Genomic DNA, 15,946 nt, shown 5'->3' on the forward strand with positions numbered 1-15,946 from the left:
GGATGATAAACTAAGACCAGAAAAAATACAATTTGATGATGGAAAAGAGTTTGATAATTCACTTGTTCATGAACTCTTAGATAATCATAATATTAATTATTTTTCAACAAAATCGGATAAAAAAGCAGCAGTTGTTGAACGATTTAATAGAACATTAAGAACAAGAATGTGGAAATATTTTACAGCAAATAATACTTTTAAATGGATTGATGTTTTACCAAAATTGATAGAAGGATATAATAATTCTTATCATTCTTCTATTGGAATGAAACCTATTGATGCTAGAAAACCTGAAAATTCTGAAATTGTTTGGAATAATTTATATGGAGCATTTCTTGTAGATGATTTTGGTGAACCTAAATTTAAAGTTGGTCAAAATGTTAGAATTTCTAAGTATAAAAAGATATTTGACAAAGGATACGATCGAAATTTTACTAGAGAAATATATAAAATGAAAAAGGTAATAACAACAAAACCATATGTCTATAAATTAGAAGATTTAGATGGTGAAGAAGTTGATGGGTATTTTTATGAAGAAGAATTGAGTTTAACTACTGAAAATCTAGAACAAGAATATAAAATTGAAAAAGTATTAAAAACAAAAACTATTAAAAGAAAAAAATATTCTTTAGTAAAATGGGTTGGATGGCCAGATAAATTTAATGAATGGATATTATCAAGTAAAATTAAAAATATATAAATGAATAAGGAATTATTTATATTTGAGCCTCATAATATGTTAATTTCTGGCGTAACAAATTGTGGAAAAACTTATTTTATATTAAATTTATTAGAAACTGTTTATGAAAACTATTTTGATAATATAGTATTATTTTGTCCAACATATGAATTTAATCAAACTTATGATAGAAATATTACTAGAAATAATAAATTTATTATATTAGATCCTAAAACAGTAAAAGAAAATTTTGATAATTGTATAAAAATAGCAATTGATATTTATAAAGGATCAAATATATTATTTATCATAGATGATTGCGCAAATTTACATGATTCAAAAGTTAGAGAAAGTGAGTTATGCTATTTAGCTTTTTCTGGCAGACATTTTGGGATAACAACTTGGGTTTTAAATCAAAAATATAATTCAATTGTTAAAGACTTTAGAGAAAACATTAGATTTCTAGTTTTATTCTACAATAAAGATAGAAAATCGATGAAAAATGCGCTTGAAGAAAATGATATTATTCCGCATGATTTACATAATGAATATATGGATAAGTTGAAAAATATTAAAAGATCAAAATTACTATTTAGATTACAACACCCATTTAAATATGAATTTATTTAAATTCAACTAGCTTGTTAATCTAGTTGAATTCTAGTTACATTCTAGTTGAATTCTAGTTATTGGTAGTTGGGACAAAAATCAACTAGATTTGACAATATTTTAACTAACTTGTTAATCTAGTCTAATTCTAGTTACATTCTAGTTGAATTCTAGTTGTTAGTAGTTGAAACAAAAATCAACTAGATTTAACAAGAAATAAACAAAAACAACAATATTTCAACTAGCTTGTTAATCTAGTTGAATTCTAGTTACATTCTAGTTGAATTCTAGTTGCAACATCACAACTAATTTTTAGGCCAGCCGTAGGCTGAGCCTATTACTATACAAATGGAGCGAATTTAAATGACATGGTTTCCACACAAAAGGCTCTTTTGCTTGCCAAGTGAGGGCATATTCGAACAAATCACGTATTTAAGCGTAATCCATTCTCGGAATCGTAGCGAGCAGAATTTTGAAATAGGCTTTCATAAAAATGTTTTCTGCATTTTTCACGAAAATAAAATCGGGAAAATTTCAATTTTTATCAGCCAATCAGGAAGTTGTGTCTTCCCTGTGATTGGTTTATCTAAAAATATCAGCAGCTGTTCACGTGAATTATCGTGATTTCATTACTGGCGCTTTTGCGCATGACGTCATGTATCAACACGCGACAATACTTCCGCGTTCGCTACGTGTTCGCTGATTGGCCCATTTACTGGGAAATTCCACAGAAGCCTAATGTGGTTTGTTACAAGCGCTGTGATTGGCCCGACCTGATTCTGGCACGGCTTTAGCTTAGTGGGTTCGAATCCCTTGACGGGAGAAGATGATGGATCCTATCGATGCTATCAACAAATAAGTTTCCCGGTTGGGCAGCTGCGGATATCTACCGAAAGTGTTGCGGTTCGATATTTCGAGGTTTCTTTGAATTTTGGAGTGATATTGAAATCCGGTAAACACCGGCGGTAGATTGTGGTGAAAACCCATTGCTTGATATTTGTACTACTTAATCAACGAAAAGCGTCGGGCCGCGCCAGGAGTTTTCGCGATTCAAGTAGCTCAATAGCCTACTTCTTCGTGTTCGTCCACCTCCGCAATTTTCACTCCGCCGATCTCTGACACGGCTCTGTCGCCGTCGGCGCTGTGATTGCACTATTCGTACCACCAAAATTTTTTATTTCTATATCAGGGAGGTCTGGAGAATAAAAAAGTCAAAATTTGGATATCACATAGGCCTGATTTCATCGAATAAGTCGACCATGGTTGTTACGTTTTCGTACTAATTACCACCTAAAACCGTCTGAACAATTTTGTCACAACCAACATTTCGTTTACAGAAATCAGGTGTTCACGTGAACCCGCGGTATCGTCTATTGTTTTACTTCCGGGTTTTATTTTAAGATTTAAAATCGTATTTCAAGATCGATTTCTATGAAATCTTTTTTAGTTGATTTGGTGTTTGGGAGGAATTTTTATTTGCTCTACAGAAAATTCATCCTTGACAATTGCGCAAGGTTCGCAAAAAATTGCTTTTCCCAAATCGAGTGTATGAACTTGATATGCTAATTAGCCATGTGCTCGAATTGCAAATTCAATCAAATTTTATTCTGCCAAAAAAAATCCAATTCGCTTTCCGAGAGTTAATGGTATGCTGCATGGAACAAAGTTGTTCTGAGATGGGTCTTGAAGCTGTTGAGTCGAGAGATAACCATCTAGATAGTTCGTGAGAGTTCCAAAGTTTTGAAGACGCTTCAAGGTAATGTCTTGATATTTGGTTTATACGTGTATCTACCCTAGACACATCTTCAGGCCAAAAACTGGCCCTGTCAGATTCAAGATGGCCGACTGGCAGCCATTGTTGTTCGCCAAAATCATCACTTTTTACACATTTTAGAAGTTTTCGAGGGAAATTTTGAAGACACTTTTATCAATAACCTTGATCATTCGTATATATTTGTATCCCCCAAGGGCCCATCGGCATGAGAAAAATTGGGTCGATCGGACTCAAGATGGCCGTCCTGTGACCTTTTTTGTTCCCAAAAATGTTAATTTTGGCCTGAATTCTGAGTCCTGTAGCTTTCTAATGGTGTGCCATTTTTCATTGCAATTTGTAATGGGTATTCTTTGGAAAAGGATCTTTTATATCCGAGAGGGTATTTTTGACCAGGCAATTATGACGCAATTGGCGGCCATCTTGGGGTCATCAGTACTCATTCGTAGGTGGAAAAAAGTTTAGCCACATCATTTTGATACTTAAGCATATTTTGCTACCATAATTAATTGGAAAGTTGTTGCTCATGACATGTTCTATGATTGAGGTGAGTTTCAAGCTCATTGGTTTTTGTTTATGGCCACCAGGGGGCGTTGAACAATACAATAACTTAGTATTACATTCGTACCTATGCATATTTTGCTACCACAATCAATTGGAAAGTTGTAGCTCATGACATGGTCTATGATCTTGGTGAGTTTCAAGCTCATTGGTTTTTGTATATTGCCACCAGGGGCGTTGAACAATACAATAACTTAGTATTTCTATATTACATTCGCTCCTGTTGTCTGTGTTAACACACGATTGTACTATGTAAATGACATTGAGCAGGGAGTGTATATTGATAAATATAACCCACAGATTACATCATTTATAAAAAGCAAATCTGACAGGCTGGCCATTGTGCCCCTTGGGGCTCTTGTTTTGTTATATAAATGGTAGGTGAAAAGAAAATAAAATCTAAAAATGGTGATGTTCCAATTGAAAAAACTTTAGATGATTTAGGAATAACAGAAACAAAATTAACTCCAGATGATGGTGCTTTAAATAATGTTACAACAAATAATAATTATGAATATTATCTTTATTGTAAACATCAATTAGAAATATTAATAGCATCTGGAAAATGTAAAAATTTTGTCGGTAAAAATTTAACTTATGATGAATTAGATACAATGAAATCAGATGAAATTATTAGATTATTTAAGATTTATGAAGCCGCGAGAACAGCTAGAATTAATGACGCGATATCAGAAAATGTAGTAAAAGGTTATAGTAAATTATGTAATTATATACTACCAATTGAAGATGAAAATAGATTATATTCCGATTTAAAAAATGATTATTTAGTTATGACTGAATTAAATAAATGGATTGGATATTTATCATTTCAATTAGAGGGATTTATGACATTATTATCAACTGGGGTTATAACATTTTCAAATATTGAAAGTAAAAATATTTCTATAATAAATGAACAAGGCGGAAGAAGTGAAGGAATTAACTGTGAAGAAAAAACCGAGAACTCAGAAACAAATTGAATGGTCTCGGCAATTAGGAATTAAATCACAAGAATATAAAAAAGCTGTAAAAGAAAAAATAAGTAATAAAAATGTTAATAAAAATGTTGAAAATATTGTTATTTCTACTCCTTCTGATAATAGAATATTTGATAAATATTTATATTTTACGGTTGGATTTGTAATTGTATTCATTTTGATCGGGCGTAATTGGTATAAGAAATCAAATAAAATTCATGATATTAATAATTCTGAAACAACTGCTATTAAAAATGAAAATACTTCTGAAATTCCATAATTTATAATAAAAAAAATGGATTAATATTTTAGAAAAAAAGCAAAAAAAATAATTTTTTTTAATTAATTGAATATTAATTGAATATCACCATGTGGGTGCCATACGGCACCATCTCACTACTTTTGTCTATCTATGCGGAGCAATTAAATTGTCCAGATAATTTATTTCGGATTCTTAATATTCATTATTTTTATTAATTTATTTTTTTAAATTTAATCAACAACTTCTAAATCATGATGGCCATCTTCATTTTTTCCATGATAGATTATCTTAAATCCTTCTAAATCTTTTAATTCCTCTGTACTCAATGAAACCCATTTATCAGGTAAAAATACTTTAAATTCTCGCGATGTACTAACATTACAGTAGCTTAAATTAGCTGATACTTTCTCTCCATATTTAGTTTTCATCTTTTCTAATTTCAATATTTTATGTTCAATTTCTTTTGTAACATCAACTGACTTTTTTATTTCAAATTGTTTTTTTGCTGGTTTTATTCTGTTATTTATTGTTGCTAAGAATGCTTTTCTATCTCCCATTTATTAGGAAAAAGAATTACTTGTGGTGATGAGCGGGGATTACTTCCCCTTGTATATAACAAACACGCTATTAACCGTTCTCACACAAGCCTCACAGCATCTATTTATCTGGGTACAGTTGACACGCAATCATTGTACTACAGTAATAGCACACGCGTTAATAACCGTTCTCAGTAGAGACTCACTGTATCGATCTATCCACGCGCAGCTGTTGTTACGCGCACTCACTGTATATGTGTGTCACAGAGCAATCGTCCGTTCTCACTAGAGCCTAGCTGTGATGAGTGGTGTCTCGCCCTCTCGCCGAAAGCCCACTTTCCCAATTACTGATATACACTAACTTTAGGCAATATAAAAATGATATTAGGTTAGAGAAGTATAAAATAGAACTTGGTGATGACTTAGGAACTAGTTTATTTGAATTTAGGGTCGGGTCCTATATTTTACCTGTGAACAAATTTTCAAACCTTCATTTAGACAGAGCCGATAGAATATGCCCCACTTGTAATACTTTAGGTGACGAATCCCATTTTCTGTTTGACTGTACCTTACTTAACGAACAACGCAAAAACTTTTTGAATTTGAATACCTTTAATACCCTTGATATTCTGAAAAACCCAACGGTCAACTTAGCTAAATTCATTAAGACCGGCTTAGATGTATATAGATCCCTCCAATAGTATATATAGTATTGTAAATAGTTGATGTATGTATATATTTCGTTACGTTTTCATTCTCTAAATTTTAATCACTTCAGTGTTGTTTTGTAAATATTTGTATATACATGTGTAATAGTTTTCCTCCATATACCATGGAAATGGTTGGAGTGTAAATAAATCGTAATCGTAATCGTAATCGTAATCGTAATCGGGCCGATACGTCTAGTGCTTATTTAAATCATTTTAGAACATATAAATGAATGGTGGATAGATAGTAGATCCAACTTATTTACTCACTTGTTTATAGCAGACTCATGACGATAAATAGCGATTTGGAAAATTTGGTATTAAAATTTATAAGTGTTCGCGCACTGCTAATTGAATAAATAATTTATATCCGATTATATTTCCACAAGCCAGGAGTAAGTTCGATTTTTAATTCCAAACGCGAAAAAACACCATTCTAGGATACGATTACCATAAACGGTAGGAAAAATCCAAGTTCACAATACGATGTCGATGTTGATTCTATTGTCTACACGCACAGTCAGATTTATACACTAGATTCAAACAAACGCGAAGTTAGCTCGACGTTCAGTCCGGACGATTTGTCCTCTCCGTATAAACGGCCTTTGTAGAACCAAACTTTATTGAATTTATCCGATGATTTCATGCGATTCTTCAGTTTGATTAGTTCTGGTGATATGTCATCACACATGTAATAATCTAGCTTTTTTTCGGCGAGTTTGGATTTCTTAGCCATGACTTTAATCTTGGTTTCCCGGCATTTGAATCGCGCAATCATTGATCTGGGGTCTTCCTGGACTTGAGCTGCTTCGCCCGATTGCTTTGGTTTCGCCTGTCGGTTCACCCGGTGTGCGACATCAATGTCGTTTATCGTAATTTCAGGCATTTCTAGATCTTTTTTTATCACTGCTAAGATTTCTTCTTCACAATTCTCACCAGTCTTTTCGGGGTATCTTTGCAACCGGATATTCTCACGACGTGAATACTGTTCTAGATCGATGGTTTTACGTTTTACATTATTCATTTCCTGCTCGAGGATAGTTATTTTGCCATTCAAATCGCTGTTTTGTTTTTTCAGGGAGGAATTACTAGTTTCGAGGATTTCCATTTTACTGTTGAGGTCACAGTTTATCGATTCTAAATCCGATATTCTTTCTTCAAATCGGTATAAGCGTTGGTCGAGTAACTTGTTTTGTTGGTCGAGAGATTTTGTTACGGTGGTCAACAGTTTATCGTGGAAATCGGACGCCTGTTTTTCCATATCCAGTTTAAAAGACTGCATAGCAGAATTTATAGTTTCAAAAATAACTTGGTGAAAATCACTATCGCAGTCATCTGACCGGGATCTTTTTGCTCGTTTTCGCGAAACGCACGGAGACTTTTTTCCAAATTTGACGATCAATGGTTTCCGACTTCTTGATCTCGTACCAAGAGTCGGCGACTTATCCTGCGTCAGATCTGCGCCAGAAGTTTCGGATGGCATCTCATCTTGGGTATATGCACTATCATCGCTTACTCAATCACTATCATCAAACTTAATATTTTCGGCCGATTATTTACGCCGGCGATCAGATCGCCCGCAACTTCGCTCGTCTGCCCGCACTCGGCGAATTTCGTCGAGCGATCCATTTTCATCAACCAATAGGTCCCAAAAATTCCCAAAACCAGTACCATGACAAATATTGTAAATTATGATGACTAATGCTGGAGAAATGACCTGCTTCCCCCAATAATCTCATTAAAATTATCACGAACACCTCATCCTGGCCACGGCTCAGCAGGTCAGCCACCCCCTTTGAAAAATCCTAGATCCGCCGGGCCCCTGTATATCTGTGGGAGGAACCAGATTACTGATCATTATTTCGACGATAAATATAGTTTCCTTTTAATAACTTTGCATCTTATTTCAAACTACTGTTGAAATCGAAGCCGTTTCCTCATTCTATTTGTCTTAATGAAAAGTTAAGAACACTTTTTGAAAATCTAATTGACATCTAAAAATTGTTGGGAAGTTTCACTGATCATCGTCCTCCGATTTATCACATGCGAAAACCGTAGTTTTTTAGTTAAAATAATTGACTGGGAAGGCGCTATTGTACGTTAGGGTCGAGACGGGAACGGGTCGAGAGGGGAACGTGGATGGTCTGGCCTCCCAAGACCTTCAATAATAACCTTAATAACCTTCAATTATATTACATGAGGTGCATAACTTATGCACCTCATGTAATATAATTGAAGACGAATTCCATTTTATTATGCAGTGTACCAAATGTGATAGCTACAGAGGTGAACTAATTAAATGATTTGATACCCATTTTTCCGATCAAAAATTTACAACCCCTGAAAACAAATTCATCACCATTATGTCTTCACCCCTGATGGTTGGCAAATGTATTTGGCTTAGCAAATCAAACCCGCTGTAAATAAAGAAACAATACTTTACTATGCCAGATATGTATATAACTTCCTATCATGTACAAAATGTAAATACTGTTAAGAATTCTCATATTTTATGCTCTTTTTTCATATTGTGCAAAACCAATAATGTAAAGCATTACGGAATAATACTCTTTTTCATATTGTGCAAAACCAATAATGTAAAGCATTACGGAATAATAAAGATATATAGGATCGCAGGGGCGTAGCCACCGGTGCGACAACTGCGACACATTGCGCACCAATAATTGAAAAACCCATTTGTGTTTACGGTATAACATCTGGACCATGCACCTGATCTCACAGTATCAAAGTTGCCGAATTTAGACTTTTTCATATTACTTTAGAGCGACTCAAACCGGTATTCTTCTGGTTATATTTAACTGATTCTGTAGGTGTTTTTGTTCATGAAAAATGGATCATGAAAATAAGGGATTTGACCAAAAAAATTCTGCTCAAGTGCCGAGACATGGAAACCGAGAAAATCGAGAGAGTACCGGTATTGATGTACGATAAGCTAACATAAGTTTACTATCCATCAATAAATGGTCAAGGGCAGATCCAGCCTACCACTTGTATCGAGGGGTACTCAGGTTTGCCCTTCCATTTTTCTAGTTCGTGATTTTGACAGGCTCTTGTACTAACATGAACGTTTTATTCCGGGCAAGTATTCTGGAAGTAGTATAGAAAATAATTAATTTCAAGGGGGATAGACTTTATGCCCCAAATATGCTTAAAGATTGCATCTCAGAGCCTTGAAAAATCAAAATCTTCTGGAGGAGTGCCCCCAGGTCCTCCGTTTTGGCTATGATATAGTTGCCCTTCCAGTTCAGCAGGACTCAGAAACCGCTCTGGGATAGTGAAACATCTGGATCCGTCCCTTGACCAAAGATAACCTAATTATTCAAATATGAGCTCTCAGCCATCAGAACGCATCTCAGACGTTTTAATGTTCAAAATTTTCATGGGGGAGGGCCCCCAGACCCCCCTTCTAGACATCGCGCCTTCGGCGCTCGTTTGGATGTGCGCCCGGATTGTCGCACCTCATTGCATTTTGGGTGGCTACGCCCCTGGATCGCATCTGACTATATTAGTGTTATTAATCGGCATCTATCGAAAAGATTAATTTCTATTGATAAGAATATGGTTGTTCATTCTGATTCATCCAGATTAAGGCTGAAAACCGTATCTTAAGATTACGAAAATATGGGATTCGAACCTTTCGGAAAACATTTTCTCGGTATCATTGGTCAACATCGCGCATATTCGAACGAACAGATTTTTATCCGCGAAATACGAGATTTTTACAAATTTCATTAAATTAATTAACCGATTTCGTGTGTATTCACACGGTAAGTCAATGCTGACACATATGAATGGTGACATTTCCATCCCATTACTAGAGGCCTAATATTATTTCGATGATTGAATTCAATTCGTGCCCGGTTGAGAACATTTTCGCGATCTCAGATTTTGATTTTCGTCTTGATTTTGAAACTCAAATTCAATTCAATACTTTTTGTTTATCTACAATGACAGTTTGGCCATAGACGTTGTTTGAAGAACAAAAGAGATTAGTTGAAATAGACATTAGTCAAAACCAGGCGCGTTGGAAGCAATTTTTGATTGCTGCTGCCAAATACTGATTTTAGACAGGTTCTAAATATCGCCGCGGCAAATATAGGCATATTTAATTTTCTTCAAAAGGGTGGTATTCAAAGCAAAAAAAAACGTCATTCAGAAAATTATTGCTGCAGCTTTCTCCGCTGCAGTCGTTATGGTTCCAACGCCACTGAAAACGGTGAAATAAATAGTTGATTATCTCACACGATTAGGAAACTTTTTAGGAAGTGGATATTTTGCCAATGCGGCATTATTTTAGTAAACGCTCTTTTGCCAATGGATATATATAATAGATAATAATATAAGATATAGTAATAAAATATAACAATACAATCATTATATTGGCTTTTGGGGTTAGGGTTTTGATAGGGTTAGGGTCTAGAGGGATAAGGGTGAGGTTTAGGGTCCATTTTACCTGGATAGGGTTGGGATAAGGTGAGGCTATATGAAGTGAAAACTTACAGCTGGATTGCAGTGAGCCCGGTGGTCTAAGAAAGACGTTAGACTAGTAATTTATTGGCCTGGGTTCGAATCCCGCTGTATGCTCCTATTTTTTCTCTAAGTCTGTTCCCCACACTTTCCTTGATTTTTCCAAGTTGCTCACCTCAGTGCGCATGCGCGGCTTCTATTAGCCAATCAGAACGAGCCATTGGCAAAATAGCGTTAACAAGAATAATGCCGCATTGGCAAAATATCACCTGCCAACTTTTTAGGAAGAGTCGTTTCTCTTTCATTTGCTTGGACTTAGTTGATCCAACTCATTGATATTTTCTCTCTGTCTTCTCAGTACTTAAACACGTTTCTCTTATATTAATGAATCTTTTGCAGTGAGCAAGACGGACAGGGGAGAGAAACGAAATTACTTCCGGAGTTAAAATGGCATCAACTACCGACGAAGCTCTGGTGGCTAATTACATGTTTCGCGGTATAGAGTACATCGTTACAGCACACGTTGACAAACCCGATTCATTAACAATCGAAGTTGAAGATCGCTTGACAACTGATCATTGGACCGGTCTATTCGATGCTCGATGTATGTTGTAAAGTTTGTTTAAAATCGTTGTTGTTAGGTTGATAATCTGGTTTAGGTTGGTCTGTCCCTTGGATAACACTACGCATGCAGCCGACTGGGAAGCAGGGAACTTTAACTTTGAAATCAAAAACCTTGAGAAGATGAAAGCCAGTGAATGTACAACATTTTTGGTTTAAAACTCAAGCATATAGCCTAATTGAAAATTTCAGTTGCCGTGTGATTTACTGGTCGTATTTATGGCTTAGAAATCTCAAAGTTAATTGACCAGTAACAAAAATCAGGCTTGGCATCTGGAGTTTAAATTGTAGGAGATGCTCACATTAAGCATTCATTTAAACTGTCCATAATGATTCGTGTTTCTTCCAGATGTTGAAGATCTGACTCACAAAACAGGGAATTTTAAACAATTCAATATATTCGTTGACATGCTCGAAACTGCGCTAACAAAGGTAGGCCTATAGTAATATTAAAAGTGGCAATAGTACCAGGTATTTAAACTTTAACACTAGCTAGCATTTCACAGTAATATTCTTTGATATGATCAAATATTCCTGAAGAATCATTCAATTTAAGTATGTATACTTAATCCTACAGAGACATTTATTCCTGAGCCTTACAACCCTCACTCGGCAAGGCAAGGATTCAAACCTGATGGCATCGAGACTGCCACACTAGCCCGAGTGCACAGTTATGCGCGTAGCTTAGAAGATTCATTACTAGTCAGTCAGAAGTCAGGCTTTATTTTTGCCCTGGATTTCCCATTTATAGTTTAGTTATGAGGTTTGCTTCAACAGTAATACAACAGCCAATCTGATTAGTGCGGCATGATAAAGTGTGTGCACTCGGGCTAGTCAAATGGCATGAGTCTTGCGATGCCATCAAGTTTGAATCCCTGCTGAAAGCAGATGAGATTTTCAATGAATTTGTGTTGTGATATCATATCTGAATATTCTACGGACATGTTGTAAAATGCATCGCCATAATAATTAGTAATAATAATTCATTCAGCCTAAAACCCATATAAAATCTGCTCATCAGTTTTGCATTACAATGTATATATAAAAAGAGAACACAGAAAACTAAAACTGAGTTAATTAAAAGGCTTGGATCAACAAATGGGTATTGAGGTGAGATTCAAAAACATCGATTGAAGGACTAGATCTAAAAGGACTATTTATGCAGTGCCATGAGTATGTTGGTATCTTCATATATCTGTTATACATCACACTGCACTGTACCACTGTATTTTCTGGCTATTGGGATTTTTACCCTAAAGTATTGGGTTAAGCTATTGGATAGAAAAATTCCTAGGGTTGACTGTATTTCAAAATCAGTAGAGATCAATGGAAACCTAACCGTCTTATTTACTCATCTACTCAATTCCATATGACAGTTTATTTATTTCTTACTTCAACATGACAGTTTTTCTTCATTTTAGAGTAGTGATTCGGTATCCTTAGATTTACTGACGTATGCTGATTTAGATTCGTTGAGGGCGCGTAAATCAAACCAAGTCAACAGGTCATTTTCATCGTCTAATAAGGTACCGACGAATGTTGGCTCAAAGCGATATTTGATCCTCACTTACACAGTAGAGTTTGATAGGTAAGTTAGTAAGGTTTATTCAGTCAGATTGATTTCGGATAATGTAGGTCATCTAAGATGGCTGCCACAACCATGTATTTATTTTTACGAAATGAATTAAAGGAGCTGTTATAGCATATTTTCTGAATGGAGCGAATTTGACAATGAAAATGTATTGCAAATTATTCCCCATCAGAAGATGTACACTTAAGCATTTTATCATTTGGTCTCCGGGGGACATAAAATAAGTGTGATTTTCATGCATAGTGCCATTTTCAGGATACCGCATAAATGTTTCTCAAAGAGAACGAACATACAGTCATAGTGGCCAACCTGAAAATGTAATGTTTTCTGGGTATCGTCTAAACTGAGCAGATTTCACAATGAAGTTGATGAAATGGGAACCACATACCAAAAATAGCCTCATTCCTCTTCAACTTGGCACTATGCCTCATGCAGGGAGGGCTCTCCATAACTACTTATTTCCAGTGTTCTAACTCAAATTGTTAACAGAGAACTGTGGAAAAGGGTCCAGAAAAATTGGCCTCAAAATTTCTAATTGAATATTAATTCTGAATTGATTATCATAAACGATAGCTGATAAGATAATGCTGATTTTGGATTGGTTCAATGAAAATGAAAAATGAATAGTTCTGAATGATGGGAACTTTGAATTTTGCTTGTATTGTCTTAGACTGGAAGGTTTTTTCTATCTTCAACAGAATTCATTATCCTCTACCATTGATCTATCAAGGAAAGCCAGACCCGAGGGCACTTAAAGAAACTATTCGGCATTTACGTTCAGAGTTGAAATGTTGCAAACGTGAGGTAAGGTTTATAATGCACCCAGCTGCTGAAGTGAGGCCCTTCCATCAAAATACATAAATAAATTCAAATATAAGTTAGCTGATCATTATCATGTACGCATACCAAGAGTTTAATTATTGATATTGAATTTTAGGGTGGATCTGATTTCAAGTTGAACGAATTAGAGAATCTAGGCCGAGAGTAAGTTTGATTTCATAAAAAGCTTGTAATCAATGTTGAAGATATATTTTTCTTGAAGGTTGCATACTTGAACATATCTTTGCTTGTAATTTCGGACATGTAGCTACATGTTTTTGAACCTGTTCCCCTGGTTAGGTATGGTTGTAATACTTGAGAAAAAGTAATCGATACTTGATAACTTAACAGTGGCTGAGATATTACTTTTCGGCCAAATAGTATTGTCAAAATTTTGTTTACCGGTAAAGATTTTAAAGTCTTCACTGGAATACCAACATGGCATTTCTTGCGTGATTTTACTATGAAACGCTGTTTCAAACAGTAATTGTTAGGTTATGTAGTTTCATTTACTAAGTTTATAGTAACTTTCTGTCTAACAGGTATGATCTACTTCGAAAAGAGAAAAATGCAATAGAGGATGAATTGCAGGAATTACAAGAAGAAATGAAACTCTCTTCGACAAAGGGCGGCAGTAAGCACCGCGATATCCGGGCGCTGAAAACTATGGTGAAAAACCTAGAAGAAGATTTGGTGAAAGAGAAAACTAAACATCAACGTGCATTATCGAAACTAAATTCTGAGATTAAGCAGTTATTGACGGAGGTAGGATGGCAAAACATCTCGTTTCTCCCAATCAACTAAATTTTGGGGCCTGGTTCCATTGTTATAGCTTGAAATTTGACTAGAGTTTGATACTGAATGGAAAGAATTACCTTGTGGTTGTAACTGGATAGTATTAGGTAAATCTAATCTTACTCAGAATTGTTGGACCAGGCTTAGAAATTACAGTAATAATCCTAGTAGGATAATCCTAGTAGGTAATCCTACTTCTGTATTCTTCCTTTATTAGGCCATCAAATATTATACACATACAAATTTATACATTTTTGTCAGAATGAAGAATTGGTCGCTTCGGAGAGAAACCTTAAAGTTCGAGTTAAAAGTCTTACGAATGAAATGGCGATGTATAAAAGGTAATTGAAATCTTCAATTTTTGATGTTATCACTTGACGAACTTGAGCGTTTTTCAAAATTGCACCTAGTATAGGGATAATCTGTCAAAAGTCTTGAGTTGTTCGTGTCCAAGCAAAGTGGGGTTTACTGTATGTCTTAATGATTTTGACTACTGTAGCGCTGTTTTCTGTATTTTTAGAAGAGTAACGCTGTCCCCAGTGCCCGGTCCAAGATCGGCAGGAAGAGATCCGAGTCGCGAAAAGCGATCGGCTTCGAGGGAGCGAACGAACTACGAAAGGCCAAGGTCGCTATCGAGAGAAAGATCATCGAGTAAAGATCGATTTGGTGGTGCTCCATCCACGTACCGTCGGGAAAGAAGTTCCTCGACTGAACGACAGAGACCGCATTCGTCATTATCCGGTCGTAAAAGCCGGTCTCCATCTCCTTCACCGGCTGGTAAGAGACTATGCCAAGCTGCTACCTGTACCCACTCCTCATATAATTGATAGTTTATCGCCTTCCTGATCATCAAGACTTCACCGATATTCCTGTCTGGAGCTAAGGCATCATTTAAAAATGAATTATTGTCATTTAGCTGACTCCACAAGCTTAGATATTTCATCACTACGCATGGAAGGGCAGATAAGCTGAACTTCGATTGTCTGACAGATGCGGGGGGTTGGGTTCAGGCAAAAGTCTGATTGATACCTCCATTTGTTCATCGACTCACTGTGTTAGGGAGGTTATGCATTTGATGTCACAGTGTGTCCTATTAGCCGGTTAACTGTAAAAAGTCCAAGTTGATACCCATTTGACTGCTCATGCAAGTTACCTCAACTCTGACCCTCTGGAGAGCTTGTCTTTCCCACTCTGTCAATGAGATGCCATGGTTTTTGATTCACTAGCCTCGCTTTATTCTGATTACATGTTGCTCATTGATCACTTCTGAAGAACAGTTAGCTACTTGTACTGGTATGGTCTGTTAGTGGGTACCATGGATCACTGTGGCATCAATAAGTAATAGTATTGATGATATTATACGTAAATAGTTTGACTTAAGCTTGATAATATGATCTAAATTTTGCTCTGAAGGTTACTGGCATTGTGTTCGAATTTTAGGTTGTAGAGCTCCTCGTTTTGATCCTACTGCGTATATCAAGGAAAAGGAAAGAAGGCGAAAAGAGACCGACCTTAAAAAGTAAGAGTTCA

At 35.6% G+C, this 15,946-nt stretch overlaps 1 protein-coding gene across 6 annotated transcripts in view; it reads left to right on the forward strand.

Annotated features, from left to right (window-relative positions):
- Positions 1–2,031: 2,031 nt before the first annotated feature.
- The window catches only part of LOC141914783 (centrosomal protein CCDC61-like), a 43,034-nt gene continuing 29,119 nt past the window's right edge, over positions 2,032–15,946 (forward strand). For 4 of the 6 annotated variants that reach the window (XM_074806077.1, XM_074806080.1, XM_074806081.1 and 1 more), the window contains exons 1-10: positions 9,813–9,890; positions 10,990–11,194; positions 11,561–11,643; positions 12,633–12,799; positions 13,501–13,606; positions 13,740–13,786; positions 14,164–14,386; positions 14,678–14,757; positions 14,937–15,193; positions 15,857–15,935. In XM_074806077.1, the coding sequence (XP_074662178.1) occupies positions 11,038–11,194; positions 11,561–11,643; positions 12,633–12,799; positions 13,501–13,606; positions 13,740–13,786; positions 14,164–14,386; positions 14,678–14,757; positions 14,937–15,193; positions 15,857–15,935 (1,199 nt within the window). In that variant the 5' untranslated portion in view covers positions 9,813–9,890; positions 10,990–11,037. Of the gene's footprint in view, positions 2,241–9,812; positions 9,891–10,989; positions 11,195–11,560; positions 11,644–12,632; positions 12,800–13,500; positions 13,607–13,739; positions 13,787–14,163; positions 14,387–14,677; positions 14,758–14,936; positions 15,194–15,856; positions 15,936–15,946 lie in introns of those variants that run through there. The other 2 variants (XM_074806078.1, XM_074806079.1) reach the window with 2 other exon arrangements.

This window comes from Tubulanus polymorphus, chromosome 1 (assembly GCF_964204645.1).
Source record: "Tubulanus polymorphus chromosome 1, tnTubPoly1.2, whole genome shotgun sequence".
In the NCBI taxonomy this organism is placed as follows: domain Eukaryota; kingdom Metazoa; phylum Nemertea; class Palaeonemertea; order Tubulaniformes; family Tubulanidae; genus Tubulanus; species Tubulanus polymorphus.